At 35.2% G+C, this 25,800-nt stretch overlaps 2 protein-coding genes across 2 annotated transcripts; both read left to right on the top strand.

Annotated features, from left to right (window-relative positions):
- The first annotated feature begins 3,533 nt into the window (after positions 1-3,533).
- Positions 3,534-14,881, top strand: LOC122035868 (peptidyl-prolyl cis-trans isomerase FKBP16-4, chloroplastic-like). The gene is made up of 9 exons (XM_042595019.1): positions 3,534-3,812; positions 5,909-5,964; positions 6,044-6,099; positions 7,673-7,730; positions 10,255-10,329; positions 10,458-10,547; positions 13,969-14,046; positions 14,583-14,623; positions 14,702-14,881. The coding sequence occupies exons 1-9, from the start codon at positions 3,587-3,589 to the stop codon at positions 14,727-14,729; spliced, it is 708 nt and encodes a 235-aa protein (XP_042450953.1). The 5' UTR covers positions 3,534-3,586; the 3' UTR covers positions 14,730-14,881.
- Positions 14,882-15,595: 714 nt separating this feature from the next.
- On the top strand, positions 15,596-25,728 carry LOC122035893 (homeobox protein HOX1A-like). Its single transcript, XM_042595047.1, has 9 exons — positions 15,596-15,817; positions 16,607-17,236; positions 17,330-17,492; positions 17,591-17,714; positions 17,800-17,912; positions 18,013-18,570; positions 19,193-19,546; positions 24,432-24,521; positions 24,607-25,728. The coding sequence occupies exons 2-9, from the start codon at positions 16,731-16,733 to the stop codon at positions 25,027-25,029; spliced, it is 2,331 nt and encodes a 776-aa protein (XP_042450981.1). The 5' UTR covers positions 15,596-15,817; positions 16,607-16,730; the 3' UTR covers positions 25,030-25,728.
- The last annotated feature ends 72 nt before the right edge of the window (positions 25,729-25,800 follow it).

The following is a 25,800-nucleotide window of genomic DNA, read 5'->3' as shown; positions in this document are numbered from 1 at the left end:
AAGGATGGGGCCTTATCAACAAGATATGTTGGAGTATCCAGCTAAAAAATTTGGAAATCAAAATCGTCGGTTTAAAAAAAAATGGTTTCAAAATTTTCATTGGTTAAAGTATTCGCCTTCAACAGATAAGGTATATTGTTTTTATTGTTTTCTTTTTCTGAATGATATTAATTCATCTAATATCTCGGCACTAGTCAATGAAGGATTTGATAATTGGAAAAGGGTAAACCAAGGAAAAACATGTGCATTTCTTGCCCATATTAGTTCTACAACTTCTTCGCCTCATACTATGCTTGAGAGAAGATCGGGTTGAAAATTTGATGAGACTCTCTCAACATATTGATAATGTGATATATGTTCAAGCTAAAGAAGAAAAGCTAAAAAATCATTTGCGTTTGAAGACCTCAATTGTCATTGTTCAATGGCTAGCACTTTAAGGTTGTGCCTTTAGAGGTAACGATGAATCTCTATCTTCATCTAATTGTGGGAATTTTCTTGAATTAGTGAAGGCTTTTGCAAAAATAAGTACGGAAATTGATGAAGTTGTACTTGAGAATGCTCCAAAAAATGCCCAATATACTCCCAAAATTTAGAAAGATATTTTACATATTATGGCCAATAGAGTACGACAGATGGTTCATGAAGAAGTTAGAGATAAATTATTCTGTATTCTTGTTGATAAAGCACGAGATATATCTAAATGGGAGCAAATGGCCATTATCTTGAGGTTTGTGAACAATCATGGGATTTTGACAGAAAGATTTTTTGTCATCAAAAGTATTCGTGACACTACCTCATTGAATTTGAAAAAAAGAAATATCAAATATTCTTGTTCATCATGATGTCAAAAGGCGAATACGCTCGCCCTAGGGGTGTCAATTCGGGTGGGTCGGGTCGGGTTGAGTTTTTTTTTTTTTAACCCAACCCGAACCCGAGTTCAACCCAAAACACCTCAACCCGAACCCGAACCCAACCAACCCGATCAACCCGAACCCGACCCATATAACCCGAAATCCGATTAAAAACGACTTTTTTGGGTTATTTTCCCTATAATTCTTCACTTTTATCTTAATATTCCATCATTATCATACAAACATGATATTAATATACATAAAAACATCTAAATTTTTAAAATAAAATTTGATTTAACCCCAAAAAAACTCACAAAACCCTATATTTAAGTCAACCCGGGTCAACCCGAACCCAACCCGAAATTTTTTACTCTCCAACCCTCCAACCCGAACCCGAAAATACCCAACCCGAACCTGATTTTTTTCGGGTCGACTCGGGTTGGGTCGTCAGGTCGGGTTCATTTTTGACACCCCTAGCTCGCCCCCAGCGCCCCCGCCAACCCGTCCCAAGGCCAACACGGAGGAGGTAAATCACGGGTGGCTACTAGCCTTTGGAATAGTGATTAGCACATAAGGGAGGCATTTGTCTCGACTTTGCCGAGATTCGAACCCCATGATTAGATTTCTACCTCATGATGGCAATACCTTATGCGCTGGACACTAGACCCATCCGAGGGGACAAAATGTTCTTGTTCATCATGATCTATAAGTTAAGAAAATCAAAGGCCAAGGATATAATGGTACTAGCAATATGCGTGACGCGTAGAATGGACTCCAGGCATTATTTCTCAGAGATTTTCCTTATGCATACAATGTCCACTGTTTGCTCATCAACTACAATTAACATTAGTTTCTGCCGCTAAGGATGCCAGTGTTATTTGGGAATTCTTTTCTCATTTGAACAATATTGTCAATATTGTTACTTCTTATACTAAGTGCATTGCTGAGTTACATACTGTACAAAGAAATGAAATTGACCATATGTTGGCAATTGGAGAACGTGATTCTGGAAGTGGGGACAATCAGATTGGTAATTTGTAGTGGACAGGAGCTACTCATTGGAGTTCTCACTATGACTCAGTAAAAAGTTTGATAGGTATGTACGCTACAACTTGCAAAGTTTTTGAAGTTCTTAGTAACTATTCTTCAAATGGAAGAGCTAAGACTGAAGTTCGGGGAATTTATAGAAACATGACAAACTTTGAATTTGTGTTCATTTTGCACTTAATGCATAAAATTATGAGAACAACAGATACTCTTTGTCAAATTCTTCAAAGAAAATTTCAAGACATTTTGACTGCTATTACATTTGTCTCTACTACCAAAATCATCCTTCAAGAACTTAGAAAATGCGGGTGGGAAGAATTTCTTAATGAAGTGAAAGTTTTTTTGTTCAAGAAATGATATTGATGTGCCTGACCTTGATTGCCTATATAAGATTGGTCGTTCTCGTCAGCAAACTACAATTGAGCATTATTATCATTTTGATGTTTTTAATGTAGCAATATATTTCATCTTGATGGAATTAAATACTCGGCTCAATGAGTCATCAGTGGAACTTCTTTCTCTTAGTACAACTTTTGATCTGAAAAATTCATTTGATTCAATTAATAGTGATGATATTTGCAAACTTGCAAAGAAGTTTTATCCTAAGATTTCACAAATCAAGACATCGTTGCTTTAGAATATGAATTGGTACATTATAAACTTGATGTGATGCAAAATTTGAAGGTTTTTACACTTGTTGAGTTGTGTCAACAATTAACTGAGAGTAGGCGGTCAAAGGTTTACATTATGTTAACTAAATTGATTCATCTCGTTTTGGCATTATCTGTTTCTACCGCCACTACTAAGCGAGACTTTTCAGCAATGAAGCATGTGAAAACGGTACTTCGCAATTAAATGGAGGATGATTTTCTTGAAGATTATTTGACACTCTATATTGAATAAGATTTAGCTAAAGATATAGATATATATTCTATTATAGATGAATTTTATGTTTCAAAATTTCGTAGGACACAATTTTATTGAACAATATAATGTAATAATTTTTTTTTGTTATATATCTATATAATTTATTATATATTTTTAATAATAATATATAATTTATTACATTAATTTCAAGCCCCCACTCTAATTCCTAAATCCACACACACGCAACTTCCTTTCAATATAATTTCATAAATCAATTTATATTCTTCGCAAACCTTTTTTCATATCTCACAATCCATTCATCAGCCGAAAATACTACATTCATTTTGCTTAACTATTAGAGTAGAGCATTCAGATTTATTGGTCCTCAATCCTGATCTCCTCTGAATTTATTATCCACTTTAGATAATGAGAATTCATTTTTTAAAAAAATTACCATTAAAGTACCCTAATTCTGTATATAAATTATATTTTTTAATATTTTTTATCTTATCAATATATTTATTAGATTTCATACGACCTTTTGATAAGTTCCACATTTTCTATAAGGACGGAGATATTTATCCCAAAATTTATTGAAACAATTATCATGCCAATACTAATCGCTGATGGGTGGGGTCCGCCTATTCATGGAAACTTTAGGCTCAATAATTATTTATTTGCGCACTTAAATCATTTATCAATTGAATTAAATAAATAAAACCCCCAAATTTACAGAAATAATATATAAGCAATAAATTAAAAGCAACCCAAATTTCCGGGCCGCTAACTTCTCACCTTCTCCGCGTCCGCCTTAGCCTCCAATGGCAGTGCCATTTCAACTCTCCCTTCGACCCTCTACTCCTCTTCTCTCTTCGCTGTTTCCTCATTCGTCGAGAGTGAAGTCCTCCACTGTGAGGTTTCCCAACAAGACGAATTCGGTCTCTTTCCGGTGCCGCTGCTCCAACGAGTTGTCTCCGCTTCCCCAGGAGTCGAGAGTCGCCTTTCCCGATGGGAGGAGATGGCTCTTAGGTCTCCTCATCGCGTCAGGTGAGGTTCAATTTGTTTTTTTTTATCTTATCCGTTTTGTTTGCAATCTATCGCTCATCGGATCATGGACCTGGACATACCAAATCATGAACTTTGACGGGGTTGGCTCGTGATTTAGTATCCTTTGGGAATTTACTTTCTTGAGCGGTGAACTCAGCAATCTTGCCTCCCCTCTTTGCTTGATGGAAGATTGCAAGAAATTAAATTGGAAAAAATGTGGTATAAGTGTCGGCCCTCCATTTTTTGCTGCGTTGAAAAACTTGAAATTAATAACGATAAACATAGCATACCCACAGTTTGATTAAAGAATCGAGGATCTCTTGTGATGCAATACATTGGGCATTAAACTTCCAACTATTGTTTTGTTGGGAGTAAACCCGTTACAATCTGTGTGATCGTCTCAGAAGCTCTTTTCCACGCTTCTGAGTGCATACCAGAGTCACAAGAACTTACAATCAAGTAGGTTTGAGCTGATAATCTCAAATTGTCGACTCTAGCGAGCCGAGCCACGCACCGAGTAGATGAGTCGTGGACACCGTGAGTTGTCGAGCGGCGCCACGTTGCTGCTGAGAGTTGCTGACAGGATGTCGAGAGCTGCAAGCCTGCAACATGAACTCAGAGTGGATGCCGAGTCCAGCAGAGCGTTGTCTCCTTAAAACAGATTCGGCCCCTCCGCGGTGCTCAGAGGATTAAGTGGATGTCTGTTTCCAGGATAAAACGACAGGATCACGAGCACAACCGAGCACTGGTTGTCGTGACGATCTGAACTAGATTCGAAAACTATTACTATTTCTGTTGAGCAAAAGAAGTGCACAACAGAAGGGAAAGAAATATGGGGATTCAAAGAGGAATGGAGGAGCACACAAAGCTCACTTCAACTTCGCTCACAAAGCTCACTGAGCTTTTTATTCTGCTCTGCTCTCTTGAATTTTGCTCTACTCTCTTGAAGTCCACTTACTTGCCACGTGGCGTGCAAACAAGCTTGCCACGTGGCGTGCAAGCAAACTGGTAACCTTGGCTTTGGCTTGCATACTGGCCAACAAGTTGCCTTACGCAGACATACCGTGTCCTGACTAATTTTTACGAGCAATGGGTTGATGTCCTCCGGGCCCTGGATTTCCAACCCCCTTTGTTCCGAATCAGTCGGAAAGCCTTGCTTTCAATCGTTGTGGGACTACAACCCACACGTCGCGTTTTCATTCAAAATTTTCAACATGTTTATCTACTTTACTTTAAAAGTTAGGTGAAAGTGGTTGCAAAATCGAATACTTTTTACTACCTTTTGTTATTATTTTTCATTCAAATGTCATTTCAAATATTTGTGTTTTTATGTTTCATTTTGCAATACTAAGTTTAGGTACTTTCTAAGTGAGATTATGAGGGTTGTCGGAATGCTGAATTTGGCACTATCAGTGCCGTGGTTCACCAGGACATTATCATTCATGCAGATAAGTTCTGTGTACACGTCCAAATTCTTACACGTTCTAAACTGGATAGAAATATATTTGGCATCTATACCCATGCTTTAATGAATTGTTGATGTTCAACTTTCATTCTAAGTAAGGTTAAATTGGATACTTTGACCTATTCTCTTTTGTAAAATACCCTTTCCTTAGCATCTGAGTTCTTTCAATGATGGAAGTGCAAAATTTCAAGATGAAATATTTGGACTCACCACATAAGTTTGCCGTGCATGACAAACTAACTTGTTTATGTTGGTTGTGTGTGCTTATTGATTAATGAAAACTCGTTTAAACTGCAGAAATAAGGAACAAAAGCTTCAACAGATGTCGATTGGGCTTATTAATGCTCATGAATAGGCAATTATTAATGCTTATGAATGGTCTCATTCAACTTATACATCTTTTGTAAAAAATGTGTTATACCTTGCAATGTTTCTTATATATTATGAGCTCATTTATAAAATTGTTTCTTATATATCATCTTTAGTACATGTCTTTTTCAAAAATTCTTCAATGTGCTTATAAATAATACATACTAGCAAAGATTATGATTCACTAAAAGACAAGTCTAAATTTGCCCATTTGCCTTATGGCTTTGCCACGTGACTAACCTTCAACTGTGCATTATTTCAGCTTCTGGACTCAATTTTTGTGGCAATGCTGAATCTGTTTCCTCTAGCAGGAGAGCTGTAAGAGCTTTGATTTATCATTTGTGTCATTAAGGATGCAGTTGGTGTCTAGTGAGATTATCTCTGTAAATCTGTGCAGCTTAGAACGGCAAAAATACCTGAAAGTGAATATACCACTCTACCAAATGGCCTCAAGTTAGTATACTCTTAACTTATAGTAAATTAGCAATTTTTTTTCTCTTTGGCTATTGTATGGCCAATGTCAGTATTGGATTGCTTTTAAAGGAAATCACATATTTCTCTTGGAAGTAATCTGTATCCACTAAATTTTTTTACTTTGATTTCTTGAAGATTTCTTCCACTCATTTTCATTTGTTTTTATCATATTGTATGATATTATAACTATTGTCCATTACTCACAAATCTTTTCTATTTTGAGCTTTTAAGTCTCAAACATGAAACTTTTTTTTGAGAATTAGCATAGTCAGTAGTCACTGCATATCTTTCTTTAACAATCATCTGAAGATGTCATTTTCTTGAACTGTGGATTATCAAGTTTTTTTAACTTCTCATTTATGACAGATAAGAAGCCTTGATAATATTATAAGAAAATAAATCTATCCTAACCTACAACAAAGGAACAGCTCATATCTTGACAGGTTGTTTAACAGCTAGGAATATTTCATTCCTGTGAAAAATTGCAACTTTTTCAATATGTTCAGTTAATCAAAGGAGTTAGTAAAAGTCAATGTCATAATATACTTTTTCAAATGTTATTGTTATTGTACATTCCTAATTGTTTAATTAGCATATTAGAAAGCAATTTGAATACCTACAGTTTGGTTGCATAAATTCATTTGGCAAAATTACAAGAAATCCAGAAAGTTTACACATGTGATGTGTGCTATTAAATGTAGTGGATTATGCTACATAGCTTATTGATTGCAAGAGGGATTCATTGAATCGGATTCAATTTTTAAAGTTTCAATCTGATTTGGAGTTTTAGTCAGAGATTGGAAAAATATGTATTGTTCTAATTTAGTCGGGTGTAAGGTGGTTCTTGTAGAGGAGTAAAGTGGTTCTTATGGCCACCTTTTGTGCCTTCTAACGTTCGAGTTGGTAAGCAGGAAAAAAAATACTCACTAAATGAAATTTGAAACAATGATTGGATTACTTTCACTTGCTTTGTTTTTATTTTTCTTTCTTTTTTTTTTCAAAATGAGTACTAGATCAATTAAATAATTTTGAACTTGTCAAACAATTAGCCATATATATAATTGGGTTAAAAATGTACTTTGAAGTCATAACGTATTTACAGCACTTTGAATGACTACTTCACTTTCTGCTGGCTTTTCCGTTGATGTTGTCATCAGTACTGATTAGCAGATAACTTGCATCGCTCAGTAATTTTCTTTTGCTCTGTACTCCATGAAATGTTTCTTATTAATGAAGGAAATATTTACATTTATTGTGTCATTCTATGAAAAATGTAGCAGCATGTCCAAGGCGAATTTTATAATAGCTTATGCCACATTTTGGATGAGAATGATTCTGCATTTTGTCCCTTAAATTATTTATTTGTCTCTTAAATTAATATTTGTTTCTTTAAAACTGAACTATTTAAATCCTTTATCATAATTGAAATGTTATTTGGGGCACATTTGAGTTAATCTTGACCATTTTTATTTCTAGTTTATTTCTCTGTTAAGATAAAAAAAAAAAATCAGTTTTTTGTCACTGTTTTGTTCTGATTTCCTGATTTTACTAGGTACTATGATATAAAGGTTGGAGGTGGACCTAAAGCTGTGAAAGGATCGCGTGTCACAGTATGATTGTTATCCCAAGCATATTTCAATGGGCATTATCTTCCAAAAGTTCGGATATAGATTAGGACTGTCCTACAGTAGCGAGATCACAAAATTTTGTTATGGCAACACTTAAATGATTATATTAGATTAACATATTGGTAGATATAGTGCACTAAGCGTAGGATAGTGATAATATCATATGGTAAAGGCAAAGCTTACTTTTCTAAGGATCTCAAATAATGAATGTGATGGAAAAAGCATTGTTTTGTTTCTCAAACTTATAAGTTCAATTGAGCTTCATAAGGTCTATGTACTAATCAATATAATTGATTAAATGTATTTGTTAGCTATTCTTTGAAGTTTGAACAATCTCTTTTTATAAATATATGGTGGGCATTTCTTGTCATATTTATTATGATATCACTTCAATTTGGAAAACAAAAACCAAACTAGCTTACTATTAGACAATCTTACACTTTAAGAATGTTGTCAGAGATCAAGTAAAAAACTATAAATGAAATGTTGAATACAAAAAGATTCAGATAAGACTTATTTGATTTGTTGAGATGGCCTTGACATGCTAATTTAAGGCTGCTGAGAAGGTTGAGTTGACTTGGAAGGTTGAGCTGCTTGTGAACGCTGAGCTGCTAAGTGTTCGAGTCGGCTAAGTGTTGAGTGCTGAGTGGCCAAGCTACTGAGTGCTCGAGCTAGTTGAGTGCCTCAGTGGGTTGAGCTGGGTGCTCAAGTTAGCCAAGTTCCTGAGCTGTCAAGTGCCGAGTAGACTGAATAGGCCGAGTGTCGAGATGCCCTGAGTAGGTAGAGTGCCGAGCTGCCCTGAGTTAGCTGAGTGCTGAGCTTCCCGAGTAGGCTGAGTGCCAAGTTGTTGAGTTGCCGAGTGGGTTGACTATCAAGTGGCCCGAGTAAGCTAAGTGTCGAGCTACCCGAGTAGGCCTAGTGCTGAGCTGTTGAGTCCTATGTTAAACACATTTTTCTTAAAATAAATTTGTCAGCGATGCTTAGAGGTTTCGTCATACGTCTGTTTTGCAGGATACAACAACTCTATCACATTCGCAACAAGCACATGTTATATGTGGCTAACTAAACGTGTACCTGAATGCTATCATAGGGAAGCAAAGGATGATGGTGAGCAGAAATGAACTTGGAGGAGTTGGATGAATTAATTATTCGATCTCTTTTGCCTAAGGGAGTAGCCTCCTTTTATAGGCTCGGAACCTTGGTAGCCATTAACTCTACCAATTAATGACCATTATTCCCTTCTGTCAATTGTCTTAAATGCTAGCTAGCGATCAATGGTCAATCGTTACCATCCCAGAGGTTACAAGTCGGCTATTAATATTTGACTATTTCAAGTCTGGCATTAATGTTCGTTATACTTTTGAGTAGGTAGAAAAATTAGTTTGAGTGGCGAAACATTAGCGGGTTTGTTTGGGCAATTATTGCTTCGATAGGGCTAACATCCGACACATGTAGGTTATGCTCACATACTAGTCAACTGGAAGCCCTATCTACACACCCCTCGGACACGCACGCGAGAGAGTCTCTCACCCATATATGTTCACAACATCAAAAGTTGTGATTCAATATAAATCAATCACAATGCCACAAAGCTTCCAATGTTGAACTAAACTCCCATGCACATTAGAGTCCAATTTTCCATTCATTTTCCAATAGTTACAATGCATTCAACAATTTAATTCTATTAAAAATTGTCTAGATTGTTAATTTTTATAATATGTTGGAATTTTAAGAAAGTTGTTTCTTTTTTTTAGAAAAGGGTGTTAGTTTTTTATTAGAATAATTTAGATTGTAATAGAAAAGTCTTGTACTTTTTAAAGGATAGATCGTGTTATCAAACTATAAAAGGATTAGGATACTGTATTTTATAATTTTGTTATATTTTATAAAGTCTTGTATTTTTGAGTTAATAGAGCTTCCAATTTCCTTGTCTTTGGATGAAAATCCTTAATTTTCCTCTAATGAGGATCGTATTTTTATTTGTCCAATGTGTTGCATCAAGTTATTCTTTGGACTATAAACTAACTTATTTCTTGATGATGCGATGAAAAAAAAAAGGTATGTTCACTACCTATAAACCCATATATGGAGTTTGGGTTCCTTTTATGTTATTTAATCAATTTCAACAATTTTGATGAGTGAATCACATTATTATCACTATTACTAGTTAAATGAATGCAATTTAGTGTCTTTTGATTTAATACAATTGCAGTTTATACAATCATCTATTTTGTAGTTTGTGGTTTTCACTTACTTTTGTTACTTGTCTATCTATATATTAAATCTCTAATGGGCATCCTTCTTACTAAGAAATAAGTTTGTTGCTATTGCAATCCTGCATTTACCATTTGTCTTTCGCATCATGGATGTCCAACTTGCTCATTTGGTGATACCTATCATGGTAAATTTATTTTATGGACACTACTTCTCCACTGTCATCTCTTGTAATCTTATTTTACTCTTTATCCTGTTTCCAAGTGAACTTTGATCGGACTATTGATTGCAGTTACATTATGTTGCCAAATGGAAGGGTATAACCTTTATGACAAGCAGGCAAGGGCTTGGTGTCACTGGTGGAACGGTATGAATTTATTTGGCCACTTGCCTAATGTGTCTTTACGTTATGTTCTCACTTTTTTGGTTAGTGAGCTAAAAGATACTTGTAGTTTATTCTACTCTATTTAGTTACTGATGAATTTGAACTTGCAGCCATATGCTTTTGATGTTGGCCAATCTGAAAGAGGAAATGTCTTAAAAGGATTAGATTTGGGTGTTGAAGGAATGAGAGTTGGGGGCCAGGTTTGTGTTTCCTCTTGTTCTTTTTTGCTTTAAGAAAAGATGTGCAATACGCTTAGCAGCTCTGTTGCTGGAATATGGATTGCAACATTGCTAATGATTAGGGTAAGAAGGTTAAATATCAACAGCTCAATTAAAAACATTGCCAATGGTTTCCACTTATAGATAAGTGTAGCAAGTCTTTGGTTTCTCTCTTTTACATCCATAGTTGCATGATTTAGCTTGAAACATAGGTTGTATATGTGGCAAAAGGCGATTCGCTCGCGCCAACCCGTTCCTAGGCCAACATGGAGGAGGTAAATCACGGGTGACTATTAGCCATTAGTGTAGTGGCCAAGGTATGGGTGAAGGTATGTTTAGACGCGCTGAGTTTCAACCCCGTGGCCTAATGTGGCAGCACCCTATACCTCAACTACTGCACTGCCCCGAGGGGACTAAAACATAGGTTGTATATGTATTTATAGTAGGTCGTCATCATCATGTTGGTTGCCATCATTTTCAAGCAAGGTTTGAATCTCAAGTTCAACGAGGATTTCAGTCTTCGGCTAGCTCGAGACATGTCGAGCATGCCTAGTGTTGATGCTAGAGGTGTGTCGAATACAAGACATGGAGAATAGGGAAGGAGAGGATGAAGAAGAAGAATGCTTGCTTCATTTTGGGAAGTTGCATCAGTTTAGCAGACACAAAGAAGGGGGAAACTATTTGTAAATCCCTAGCCGCTATGCTAAGAAGCCCTCACCATGAAAGCCTTGTTGTTGGAGCTTGCCAGATTTTTAGATATCGATGTTGTTGGTGCAATGATACTCCAAAGTGGTCGGGTTCAATCAAGTAGTTTTGACTTTTGATGTGTTTGACAAGTAGCTTAAATTAGGTTTTAGTTGGGTTGATAACATGTGTACCAAGTGTGATAGGACTTGGAATAGTGTACACTAGATTGTGGCAAAAGATGAATACGCTCGCCCCCAACGCCCCCATCAACTTGTCCCAGGGCCAACACGGAGGAGGTAAATCACGAGCGGCTACTAGCTTTTGGAATAGTGACTAGCACATAAGGGAGGTATTTACCTCGGCTTTGCCGAGATTCGAACCCCAGACCTAATTGTGGAACACCTCATGCGCTAGCCATTAGACCCATCCGAGGGGACATTGGAATAGTGTACACTAGAGCTTGGAAGGCTTGTGACCCCATGCGGGCAAGTAGTTTGATTGTGTTAGATGGGTCAATGGTCTAATGGGAGGTGAATTCAGAAGATAAGGGAGAAGATAAACGGAGAAGCTTGGTGCATGATGCGAGGTGTACTATAGAGCAACTTGAAGGAGGTGGACTCGTAGGTGAAGGGTGAAGGGTGAAGGGTGAAGGGTGAAGGGTGAAGGGTGAAGGGTGAAGGGTGAAGGATTGTAGGGATTAAGGGTTTCACATGAGATGGAATTTTTGATAATGAATAGGACCAATAAAATTAAAGACTTGGGAGTACTGTGACTTATGAGACATTATGAGGGCATCGTTGCCTTCTCATTTTCGAACAGTATCATCAGAGATAATGTTTGTTACTAAGTAGGGGTTAGACAACCTAGTGGCTTATATGAAGCCATCAACCAATGGACAATAGTTTTTGGGTTATAGTCAACAACTCAGCTCGAGGTCGAGATTGGCTCCACATAAGCTTACAGTAAACCAAGTGATAGAGGGATCTCCACACAGATTCTCTAAAGTGATAAAATAGAATTGTTGCAGCTTTGATTATAAAAATCTAGATTGTTAGAGTGGAAAATGATGCACAAATTGTCTATATTTTTTTTTGTAATCAAGTTCTCAAGTGAAACAACTTTCCAAGAGCTTGAAATTCGAAGTGAATATTTCGCATATTTTTAATAATCTCCTCTCTTTTGCTTTCATATTCATCTCTATTTGAGGCAAGTGTCACTTATTCATCCCAAAAGATTTGGAACCTATGAGGTTTGATCTATTACCTTATTTCACAGAGCAATTGCAGTGCATTTATTCAAAGTTACTCATTTGACGAGCCACAGGCCATGGAGTAGGACTGTAGGAGTGATTGTTCTTTTTTGTTGCAAACAAACAACCAATTGGCGCACATGCTAATGTTTGATTATCTTTGTATCTTACACAAGAAAGTATTGTTTTAGACCACTATTATTTTGTTCTCCTACAAATGTCATTAGATCTCATGCGGAAGCCCTCACCGCCTTGCAAAAGCTTTGTAGATCTTGCTTAGAGTCAACATTGACTTCACTTAATATTGCTAGAGGAATTGTGTGTCTTAGGTGAAGGCTCCGGTGGGTCGTTGTCATTGTGAAAGGATCTTGTGTGTTTCAAGCTATTCCGCATATCGATCAATGGATGGAATAAAATGTTTCTCCAATGTTGAGCGGCATAGGATGCAATTTTAAATTGTTTTTGAGTCGTACTCCTTGGGGTCTGTTGCAAGGTACTAAATCTTATATGATTAGTGATGTCAAATAAATTAATTAATTTCTTTTTATTATATTAACTATAAGTTTTGTTTGGCTTCTAATATCCTTTATGCCTTTCTAATCATCAACTAGGTAATCCTGTGTCACTAAATGTTGTGGTAATTCTACAATAGACTACTATAGGTCTTCTAATTGTCAAAAAATATAGTCTTTAACTTCAAGTGGGAATGTGGCAAGAGGAAGCCAAGTATGATGAACTTGGACATGTTGGGTTTGGGTCAAGTGGGGTTTGTCCTGACTATTTGTTGTTTAGCCGTCTTGGGAATAAAGGTCTTATTGAGACGATGGATTGAGGTGGTGGTGAAGCTTGGGGTACTAGAGAAATGGGTTGAAGTGGAGCTAACTTGGTCACTACTTCAAGATGGTTCAGAATGAGGTTACTAGAGTATCTAGGCAGGAAAAACTATTTCCTTGCTAAAGTGCCCCAAGTGATTGGAGTCTTCTGCCTTTTGTAGGCTCTGGGAGAGAGCCCGTCCAATTATGTTTTGCTAGTTGTTGCTGAGCCATTGGTGAGTCAGCTGTTTATTTGTTTGTTTGCTTGCTTGCTTGCTTCAATTCTGTTCCATATGAACGCTTGTGTCTATAAGATTAGCTCCGTATTGATTTCTTGCGTAACCTTTTGCCCTTTGTCTACGCTGACCTTTTACTCTTTGTGTATGTATCATTCATCTATTGATCCATTTTACTTAGTGAGACAACTAATAACTATTTCATAGCGTCGATAATAAAATGTTTGTTTTACTTTTTTGAAAGGATTAAGCATGATGAACAATAAACTAATAAATAGATTGGTTGATTTGATTTTTTTTAAAATATCTGTTAGAAATTGGCACTCTTTTATGTAAAGAAGTCAAAAGAGCAACCTCTTATTTTCTTCATACAACCTACTCTTTTACTTCATCACTAATTAATTAGTGTGCAATGTCAGAGATTGTTGATAGTTCCTCCTGAACTAGCTTATGGAAAGAAAGGAGTCCAAGAAATCCCTCCCAATGCAACAATAGATGTGAGTTGCAACTTATGTTAGTCTAAAATATGTTGCAATCAGTCTAATGACATTTGTTTTAACTTGAAATCTAGTAATTTCTTTCATATAATAGTTAATACTTTATTTGAGTATTTTTATGCTTCAACTGTCATGATCATTCTTTGTTCTATTTCTGAAACAACATATTTCCTATGCTTAGCCAAGTTAATTCTCAGTCTTGAGACATCCAGAATTCAATTCCTTGGACTCATTTTACTTGGATGAAAAATCAGGAGGGGAGGAGGCAAATACTGACAAAATTATATCTGGAGTTCATAGTTTTTTCCTCTCATTTTCTCTCTTAGCCATTGCCCGCATTATATTTCCATCTAAGTAAACACAATTTTTGGCTGCGACGGAAAGCTGAACTTAATGAGAATGCATTTTGCTAGCTGTTTCTTCTGTCCCATTGATTCCTGGCGTGTTTTCTTCCGTCAATCCCTTAATCCTTGAAAACTCACCAGATATCTTGTACTCTTGATCAACTGATTGTTCCAACTTTGGTGTGCTTGCAGATAGATGTTGAGCTACTTGCTATCAAGCAAAGCCCATTTGGGTATGTTCAGTCTCTGGAAGCTTATTCATCCTACATTTATTTTCTTTATTTTCATATCTGAATTATATTATTGGGCAGATCTGGCGTGAAGATTATAGAAGGCTGAAAGCATATATCCTTGCTGCATCTTCCAATTCTCTTTATATTAATTCCCTTTTTTATGTTTAACCTTTCCCAAGAAGGTTTAGATGTATTCTCATTGATGAATCACAATATAAGATAAATTCATTTATGGCATGCTTTGATGATATCGTTCAACACTGTGCATGGTTATATGTTTAATAATCTTTTTTTCTTGATTCTATTTGTAGCGTAAAAATTTGTAAATTGTTCATTTGTCATCACTCCATATCAGAGTTTAGTTGGCTACTGCACAGCAAAACTCAACTAATATCCAGCGGAACCAATTGTAAGCATTCTCTGTATTACCACCTTCCTTTTACTTTGATATTTATGTTGTTATTATTATTTAAAAGTAGGATTAAATGTTCAAAATTGGAAAATTTTCACTCTATAAAAATTGATTAATTACATTTTATCCTTTAAACTTAACAAAAATGGAATAAATTTTATTGTACTACGTACTTATCTCTTTCTTTAGGTCTACTGCTCATTAAAATTTAAGAATAGTAAAAATATTATAGAATTTTTTAATTCATTATAATTATTAATATTAATAATTTCATCTAATGAAGCACTAGCTTTGAGTAAAATTATAATTGTTTAAAAAGTAGTTGACATATTGAAGATTTTAAAATTTAAAGGATACATTTAACAAGTAGATAAAATTTTCATTTTGCTCATTGTAATTCTAACGGCAAAAATGAACTCAAATCAAAGGGGCAACCCACCCGCCCAAATCATAGCGCCACTTTTTGGTTCAACAAAATTTCGAGTTTTGAACTAAATTGGGCTGTAATTGGGCGGCCCTTGTATTTAAGGCTTGAAGCCCAACGTCATCCGGACTCGCCCCTAGGGTTAATCTTTTTCGTTTCCCCTCTCTTTCCGGACCTGAACCCGCCTCGATCCTCAAGCGAGACACAGCTTCCCTGTCCCTCACAAGATTCGCCGCAGGCGTGCGCTCGTAGGCACCTCTCTCCGATTTACTTCGCTCGTCAACTCATTCTCGCTTCGACGGGGCAGAAAGCTCCATACCATCGAGATTTTGAGCGTCCGATTTGTTGTATTTGGGAGGTAACTATCCAAGATCCAAACTTTTTTTCTTCGTTTGCATCTTCGGGTCACGTTTCTTTCGGACGGAAAACTTAATTCTTTTTAGTTTTTCATGGATATCGAGTTAAAGAAGTAAAAAGAGGCTACTTCATTCACTACTAAGTGCGCCAAAATTGCATCTTTTTTAGCATTTTATATCTATATTACTGGATGGGGCAATTTCAGTCCCTGCTGCTACCCTCATCTCTTTTCTTGAATATGCATTCACATTTACTGATTGATTTGCTTTTTCTGTAGAGGTGATACTTGGAGTTTGGCCATTAGGGTTCGTTTGGTAGATGGTCATGGCCATTGTTCTTTAAGGGAAATTATGTAATGCAGGCAATTTGTGCAGATTTAACGGTGTGCTGACTCAATGACTAGCTACTAATCAAAATACGGGCTGGCATGTTATACTGAAATTACCAGATACCTTTAACTGTGGACGTAGCTAAATATATCATGTTTAAAGGTCAATATATATTTTTATGTTTGATCCTCTTTGTTTCCTAAATCTGGCTGTTGATTCTCCTTTTTTTTTTTTTATTTTTTTTGCACTAATGCTTCTTTTTGTTGTTGGGATGGTTATACAATGTGCCTTCTCTCTTTTCTTGTGTTATGCTGTACCCTTGATCAAATTTTTGTTTTTGCTAAATGTCTTATGCCTTATCATTTATCAGCCATGTAATTAAAGCTGGGATTTCCTGTTTGCCTTAGTTTGTTGTGTTAATATTGACATCCCAAATTTGCTTTATGATCTGATAATTGCAGGTAATTTAGTATTCTTTGATTGATGGAATAAGATTCCATGGTGCATAGTCTGAACCTCCTTCGACATCCCATTCAGCAGCAAATCCTTCTTTTCTTTAGATAATTGAAGTTGCTTCCCTTGTATATGGAGCAATCTTCTTGCAAGGTTGATGGCAAGAAAACCAAGGACTCCTTGTTTAAAGAAAAATCAAATCATCAAGATAAAGATTCCTTAGTTGATGCTGTGAAGGATGACTCCAGAGAATTTCACCCTGCAGATTGTGAACAGGATGATGATGAAAATACCATATCTGCAAGTGGTGCACAGAATAATGTTGCCAAATCCAATAAGAAGAGGAAAAAAGCTTCTCAAACACCGTGGCCGAGTAGATATCCTCTTAGATCTTCAGTTGCTGGTGTCAGAGTTCTTCGATCATCCAGTAGTGCTGCTAAGATTTCCAATGAGCAGTCCATTCCTGCCTCAAATTCAATAAAAAATGAAAGGAAAAGGAGGAAGAAAAGAAAAGAAAAAAGCATGTTAAATAATGAGTTTGCACTAATTAGAAAACGGATAAGATACTTGTTGAATCGAATTAACTATGAGCAAAGCCTGATTGATGCATATTCGCATGAAGGATGGAAGGGCCAAAAGTATATGCTCTCTGAGAAACCCACTTTAACGAAATATTTAGATGTTTGCTGTTGCAGGTTATTTTTCTTAACTATTCAAATGTGCCCTTGCAGTTTGGAAAAGATCAGACCTGAAAAGGAGCTTGAACGAGCCAAATCTGAAATTCTACGTTGCAAATTAAGGATTCGTGAATCCATGTGCCATCTAGATTCATTGCTTTCTGAGGGAAGGCCTGATGAAAATATGTTTGACAATGATGAAATTGACTATGAAAATGTATGTGCAAATCATGAGTGTCATTCTACTGCAATTTTTTGGAAAACAATATGAAGCCTTGCGTCATACTATCTTGCTTTCTTCTTATCTTACTGCAGATAATTTGTGCAACATGTGACTCAAAGGATCTATCAACTGACAATGATATCATCCTGTGTGACGGTAGTTGCGAACGAGGTTTTCACCAAAAGTGTTTGAGTCCACCGTTGCAAACTCATGAAAGTAAATATTTGTGATAAGATTTAATGATGTTAGCATTTCTAGCAACCTTAAAAATTTTTGTTGTTATGTTCTATCTTTCACCAAGTTCCTCCTGGAGATCAAGGATGGTTGTGCCCTGCATGTGATTGCAAGGTGGATTGCTTTAACTTGCTTAATGAATTTCAAGGAAGTACCCTTACAATAGAAGACACTTGGGAGGTAAATTTATTGAGCAATTAAGCTTTATGCTGATCTGTTTCAGAAGTTTTGTGCCAATTTAAATATTCTTATGTTTTTATCCATTGTATTTTACATTCAGAAAGTTTTTCCTGAAGCAGCTGTCATTGCAAATGGTAACAACCAGTTAGATGATTCTAATTATCCATCTGATGATTCAGAAGATAATGATTATGACCCTGATGTTGAAGTTGCTGCTGAAGAGAAGGAAGAAGGATCAAGTTCTGAAGAAATAGATTCTACTTCACTATCTGAGGAGGATTTAGAATCTGTAGGATATAATAATGTTGATGTTCTGGGTCTTCCTTCTGATGATTCAGAGGATGATGATTATGATCCTGAATGTCTGGATCCAAATAAGGATGATCAAAATGAAGGACCAGCATCAAATGAATCAGACTTTACATCAGATTCTGATGAATTTTGTTTGGAGCTTAGTAAAAGAGTGAATGTTGATGAAGTTACATCATCTCAACTGGATTCCAGAATGGCTGATTGCTCGCAGGAAGGGAGGAAAGCCACACGAAAAAATACAACAAATACTAGGCATCCACCTATGGTGGAGGCTGACTTTGACAACTCATGTCCTGTGCCAAAGACAAGGCAGCAGCAGCGATTGGATTATGAAAAACTTAATGATGTGAGAATTATTCCATTGGCTTTGGTATATATGCCTGATGCTCAATACATATCATTTGCACCTTAGATAAGCCTTTATATACTGGTTTATTGGTTTGTTTGTCTTGTGGTAGGTGTAATATCCTTAATTTTTTGTGGGTAATTTAGATATCATCTCTATATATGGCATCTAATATTGTATTCAGGTGCAGATTATGATTCATGAATTCAATTCTCTCTTTCCTTTGGATTTTCCTTTGTTCTCTTTTCTATTCCTCTATTGGTTACCTCTTTCTTTCTTTTTAGCATGTAGTATATCAAATTGTCTCTCCTATTTCTATCAAGAAAGAAGCAAACACTTTTGGCTGTTTCAAATCTTGGACTAAATTTTCCCCTGTTTGACCAATCAGGCCAGGCCATTGGCTATTAGATTGGTCCTGTCCAGTTGAAGAATGATTTGGACCTACAGGATATGTTGGCCTCTTAGAAGCCTCATGAATGTTGTTGGCTGATGTCAAAATTGCTCTGAAGTTTGTTGCTGGTTTATATAATTTTCTATACTTTGTAGATTTCAAGCTAAATTTATTTCAATAATGTGTTTAACTTGTTCTTTCATTCTGATTTTGGCATTTTGAATTTGATAGGTGTCTTACGGTAAAGCATCTTCAGATTCAAGTGAAGATGAAGAGTGGAAGGAGAAAGGTAAGGCAGTGAAGGTTAAGAAAGGTAAGAACAAAAGGGAATCTGCCTCATTGTCATATGGAAGAAGTTATTCAGTTAATCATCAAAGAAACTTGAGTATCAAAGACATGGTTGATGTGCCTCCGTTAGCCATGTTAAATCCAGACCAGCAGCAAGTTTTAGAGCCCGCAGAGAAGAGTACACCTAAAACACAACAGTACTTGAATGAACAACATATCAATGATCATTTGCATGCTGAAAATGGAAACAAAACTACTTCCACTGGTAAAAAGAGTTACGCACCACATGTAAACCAGGTATCCTTGTTATTCTCTAAATCTCTTTATGCTTACTATTTGCAAACTTCAAAAAGAATTTGTGACTTGCAATCAGATATGCCCATTGTTATTTTCTGTTTCTTAACATTGTGTAGTTAACTATTGGTCTGTATTATACACTTATATAGTTGGTCTTCTGGTTGTTTGCACCTAGAGGTTGCAGTTCAAGTGAGTGTTTCATAAGTTGGCTATATCACACGTGACCAATCACTCTTTTAATTAAAAAAAATGTGTTAATCTGAACCTGGTAAGGATGAGAGGGTGAAACAACATGATTATATGTGGGTGGCCTGCACCTAGCCCATATAAGCTACAGGCCACATGTGTTATATTATCTGACCTGGCCCAGCCCATTGACTTGCTTAATGCATGTAAGTAAATCTGGTGCTAATTCATTTCCATATGCTTAACCCAAAATATTGTGCTAATTCATTTTTATAAACAATTCGTATAAAAAACTTAACATAGACACAAATATCATCGAAATTTCACCTAATGACTCTTGAACAAATGTATTAGTTTAGGTTTGAAGAAATATGAATTATATGAAATTAGAAGTGGGAGTTTTAACAGGAACACGACTTGTTCTTAGTTGTAAACTGGTCAACCTACTTAATACACTAACTTGATTTCACCAAACACTGACTCTCAAAATTTATGTTAAGTCATATTGTGTAAAGGGGTCATATCAGATTTTATCAGCCTTTTAATTTTAGTTTCTTGTATTGCCTGTAATTTTTTTTTAATCCCATCTATGCTACATGGCACTCAACCCTGGTCAATTCCTTTGCCTATGCACTGCACCAAAACTATTGTGACCTCACCATCTGGTGCCAGTCATTAATACCAAATTTAACCAACAATGATTTGCCTGGCACTGCATGCTGCTCGAACCTTCAGAACATCACCCTTCTCCTATCGCTTATTTGCACTATCACCAGTATAAGCTTCTGTTTCAGTTGATTAAGCATGATAAGTCAGTTGCTGCTTATATTGGCAAACCATGCAATTGATTCGATTGGTAGACTTAACATTTTCACTCTACTGAGAAAAACTAGTTTTCAGGAACCAAATATCTCTTTACTGCGCTTAATAAAATAAATAGGCTGCTGCTTGAATTAATGAGTGGATTTGATTGATTTTAGTGGTTCTTAATAAACTTAATTTCATTCATCAGTTTTTTAATATAGGTGACGCATTACTAATGCTCAATTTGGTACTAGATAATGATGAGAGTTGCTCATGTTTTTGCAGCACGATAGTATATCTATCACTACAATAACTTTGCCATTCAAGAGTTTGATGATTTATTGCATGATATTGTGCCAATAGACACGAGCAGAATTTTATGTTCCGCTCTTGGACCAGCATGATTCGTGAGATGTTGTGATTTTGCAGAGGTCTTTATCCGTTGTCCATGAGAGTAAATAAAGAGGAAAAAACCTTTTTAATGATGGTTATTTTTTTTCTTTCATCCATCTAGAGAAAAAAATCCTATATTTTTTTCTTCCATTTATACACAAGGTAAATACTACAACAATAACAATCAAGCCTTGTCCTATTTGGTGGGGTCGGATATATGGATCATTTTACGCTATTGAGTTATATCTCCTACTATATCATCATCTATACTTAAATAAATTTTATTTTATTTTATTGTTACTAACCAAGTCTTTTTATACGTTCTTCCTCTTTCTCATTTTATATGCGTGTTTGTCATAGTTTCATATCACCTAATTGGAGTATTTATTGGTCGTCTAAGTGTGTGCTCGTATCATCTTGAACATGTCTTTCGGAATTTTCTCTCAATAGATGTAAACTTCGACTCTCTCTAATGCTTTATTTTTATTTTGTCCATTCTTATATGTTCACACATCTATCTTAACATTTTTATCTCTGCAATTCTCATTTTCGGCTTATGTGTTCGAGTCATAATTCAACATTCAGCTCCATATAACATAGTATGTCTAATTGCGGTTTTGTATTTTTTTTCTTTAAATTTTAGAGGTATTTTATAATTACATAAAACACCCGACGCTTTTCTCTATGTAAGATATCTCTCAATTCTTTCATCATTTTGTAAAAAAGATCCTAAATATCTAAAGCTCTCGGTTCAGGGTAACTCGTCATCTTTTATCTTAACAATTGTCTTATTATGTCTAATATTGTTAAATTTAAATTTCATATATTATGTCTTTATTCTACTAAGTCTAAAATTTTTCTCTTCTAGTTTCTCACCAAGATTTTAGTTTAGCATTTACTCCTTCACGTGTTTTAATTACCAAAACAATATCATCTATAAACAATATGCACCATTGTACAGTTCATCCATAATTAGTATAAAAAGATAGGGACTTAGAGTTAATCATCGATATAATCTTATCTTTATTAGAAATGTTTCAGTTTTTCTGCCTGAAGTCTTTACTCTAGTGGTTACATCCTCGTACATATCCTTAATTAATTTAATATATGTTACGCCAACATTTTTTTTTAACTCAAAGAATATCGTGTATAGATTTTATTTTTGTTCTTGATATTTTTCAATTAATTGTTTAAGATGTATAGCTTCTATTGTCGACTTTTCAAACATGCATTCAAATTGATTTTCGGTTGTCTTATTTTTTAATTTTTTTCTATTATTTTTTTTTAAAGTTTTATGGTATGACTCATTAGTTTAATATTCATATTGTTTGCACAATTTTATATGTTTCTTTTGTTCTTGTATAAGGAACTAGAATGCTTATCCTCTATCGATCAAATATTTTTTTTGTTTTCAATATCATGCTAAATAATTTTATAAGTGATTCAATACCTTTTTAAGTTGGATGGAATAGATTATTAAGAAAAATAAAAAATATATAATATAATTTATAACCTTATACATAGTATGAATTAAATTATTATATATAAATTTGGTTTAATTTTAAACTTATTAAAATAAATTTAAATTCAATTCAATTTAAACCTACTTAATCTTATCATGTTTATTTGATGGAGTTTTACTAATCCTAAATTGACCTTAGTCAGCATTAAACATAATATCAAAATTTAAATTCAACATTTCAAATATAACTTAATAATAAGTATTTATAACAATCAAATATTAATAAAAAATATGTTTAAATCAATATACATGTACTTAAAAAGCATCAAAACTATATTGATATGACATGATACAAGACCGAAATCATATTATTTTGGTCATAAACTAAAATTGTGGCACGGTTTGAAATTTTAAATTTTGATTTATTGTGTATTTTTCTGATGGTTATTTAGCCTATATTTGTTCAAAATGCCCTTATATAAGAATAAGGGAGATATATAAAATTGTGCAAACTATAAGGGTATTAAATTAATGAGTCATACTATGAAACTTTGGGAAAAAGTAATACAAAAAATATTAAGGAAGGAGATCACAGTGATAGAAAATCAATTTGGGTTCATGTTTGGAAGGTCGACAATAGAAGTTATACATCTTCTTAGACAATTAATTGAAAAATATCGGAAGCAAAAACAAGATCTACACATGGTATTCATTGACTTAGAAAAAGCTTATGATAGAGTCCCAAGAAAAATTATATGGAGAATTTTAGAAAAGAGAGGTATTAGCGTAACATATATTGAACTAATTAAGGATATGTATAAAGATGTAACGATCAGAGTAAAGACTTCAGGGGAGTAATTGAAACATTTCCAATAAAGATAGGGTTACATCAAGGATCAACTCTAAGTCCCTATCTTTTTATATTAATTATGGACGAACTCACTGCGTACATTCAAGACACAGTATCGTGGTACATGTTGTTTGCAGATGATATTATTTTGGTAGATAAGACACGTGAAGGAGTAAATACTAAGCTAGAATTTTGGAGGGAAACGCTAGAAGGGAAAGGTTTTAAGCTTAGTAGATTAAAGACAGAATATATGGAATTTAAGTTTAGTAATATTAGAAGTAATGAAACAATTGTTAAGATAGGAGAGGACGAGTTGTCCGGAATTGAGAGATTTAAATATTTAGGATCATTTTTACAAAATGATGGAGAGATTGAGAGAGATGTCATACATAGAATACAAGCAGGATGTGTGAAATGGAGGAGAGCGTCGAGTGTTCTATGTGACCGTAAAGTACTTCTTAAACTTAAAGGTAAGTTCTATAAAACCGCAGTTCGACTTGTTATGTTATATGGAGCTGAATGTTGGGCTATGACTCGAGCACATAAGCAGAAGATGAGGATGTTAAGGTGGATGTGTGGATATACGAAGATGAACAAAATAAGAAATGAGAGCATTAGAGAGAAAGTCGGAGTTGCATCTATTGAGGAAAAACTCTACGTTTAAGACAGTACGGACATGTACTTAGACGACCAATAAATGTTCCAGTTAGGCAATGTGAAACTATGATAAATATGCATATCAATCGAGGAAGAGGAAGACTAAAAAAGACTTGGTTAGTAATAATAAAGCAAGATAAAATTTATTTAAATATAGATGATGATATAATAGGAGATAGAGCTCAATGGCATAAAAGGATTCATACAGCTGACTCTATCTAGTGGGAAAAGGTTGTTGTTGTTGTTCAAAATGCCTATTTAATTAGGGTATCTTTCTTATCTATGCGCAAAAGGTTAGTGCATCAGCATAATTAGGTTTATGCTCGTTGCTGATTCATTGTTTCAGAAACTATTGCCTTTCTATATATGCTGCCCTCTCAAAAGTGTTCTTATTATCAGCACATGCTTGTGTGACCTACTTGGGTTTCTAATGGCTAGTTGTTTTTTATTTATTTTGCAATTTTTGACTATGTGAAATAATGGTTACAATTTTTGTCGCAAAAGAATGCTAATTATTCCTTCTTTGTACACAGCGGCTTGAGGAAACCTTCAAACAAAATCAATATCCTAGTCAAGAGGTGAAAGGAAGTCTCTCAAAAGAATTAGGCTTGACAACTACGCAGGTCTCTCCACCCTGTATTACCTTTCTTACATCTCTCTCTTATCTTAAATCTCAAGTTATGTAAGTTATGGTTGCATCCTATGCAGATTGCTAAATGGTTTGCGAAGTCACGGGCTAAACTGAGAATTTCTGCCACAGGTTTGAAACTTTCTGATACAGTCTATCATGCAGAAACAAAAGTTCAAATAAGCGAAGGGAATGGTTTGGGCAAATCTGGGAGTATGAATACTGAATCTAGTACTGGAAATAATATGAGTTCGACGTCCAGCGAAAAAAATAGAAAAACATCAGCCATAGTGCATAACACGTCTAGCAACTTCAGTAGAAAGAACACCACATCAAGTAAGGGGATTGCTGCAAGTGATGCTGCCAATAGAAGCAGCAAAAAAACACCTACCAGTGTAAACAAGAACTTAGAAGTGCCATTTGACAGAGAGAAGGCCTTGGCACGTGAGCTTAAGAGGATAAAGACAGTGCGTGAGCTTAAGGGGATAAAGACAGGCAGATAAAGATACTTTGACCTTGATCTGATAATCATTGGTACTGGTAGGATATTGTTAGACAAGTAAATTCTTCAAAAATTTTGAGCAGTGGAACCGGTTCATACAAATTTTCTCCTGCCCTGATTTTCTTCCAATCAACATTTACAAATTGAGTGTTGACCCACCCATCCTTGGCTAGCAATCTTCATCTGTTTTCCTTTTTATCTGCTCATGGTTACTTTCAGTCATCGAGGCTCACAGAACTTGAGGTGATTGTCTGTTTCCCCTTTTTTAATTCACATGGTTAACGTTCAGTCACTGAGCGTCAAAGAACTTGAAGTGATTTGAGATCATCGTAGTCGCAAATCTTTGAGCATATTACCATTTGATGGCAAAGTAATGTACTTATGGCATGAGAACTGATGGTCTTGTGCTCTCTTGCCATCAATGTTCTCATAATTGCTGGATCAGTTGAAGGCCTTGGGGTTGCTAAAGCTATTCTCATCTTTCAATTCTTAGGCAGGCAGAGAATTGGACTTGGAAAAATTGCTTTATACCTTTTGTTTTTCTTAGCAAGGTTCCAATGCTAGAGAAAGCATGTGTTTATTTGTATGGACTACGTTCGAAATCGATTAGTGTGTTTCTATCATTTTAGTAGGCAATGTACACTGAACAATTTGTTAGATAATTTATCAGTGACATGAAGTTTGTCTTTATCTTGGATTACACTGTTTAATGGTCAATAACATCAGTGACAACTGACGCTACAGGCCTTCAGCAAGAAATGCTCGCTGCCAA

Source organism: Zingiber officinale, unplaced genomic scaffold (genome assembly GCF_018446385.1).
Source record: "Zingiber officinale cultivar Zhangliang unplaced genomic scaffold, Zo_v1.1 ctg125, whole genome shotgun sequence".
Lineage (NCBI taxonomy): Eukaryota > Viridiplantae > Streptophyta > Magnoliopsida > Zingiberales > Zingiberaceae > Zingiber > Zingiber officinale.
The sequence above is the reverse complement of the archived record's forward strand: the minus strand, read 5'-3'. Positions and strand labels throughout refer to the sequence as shown.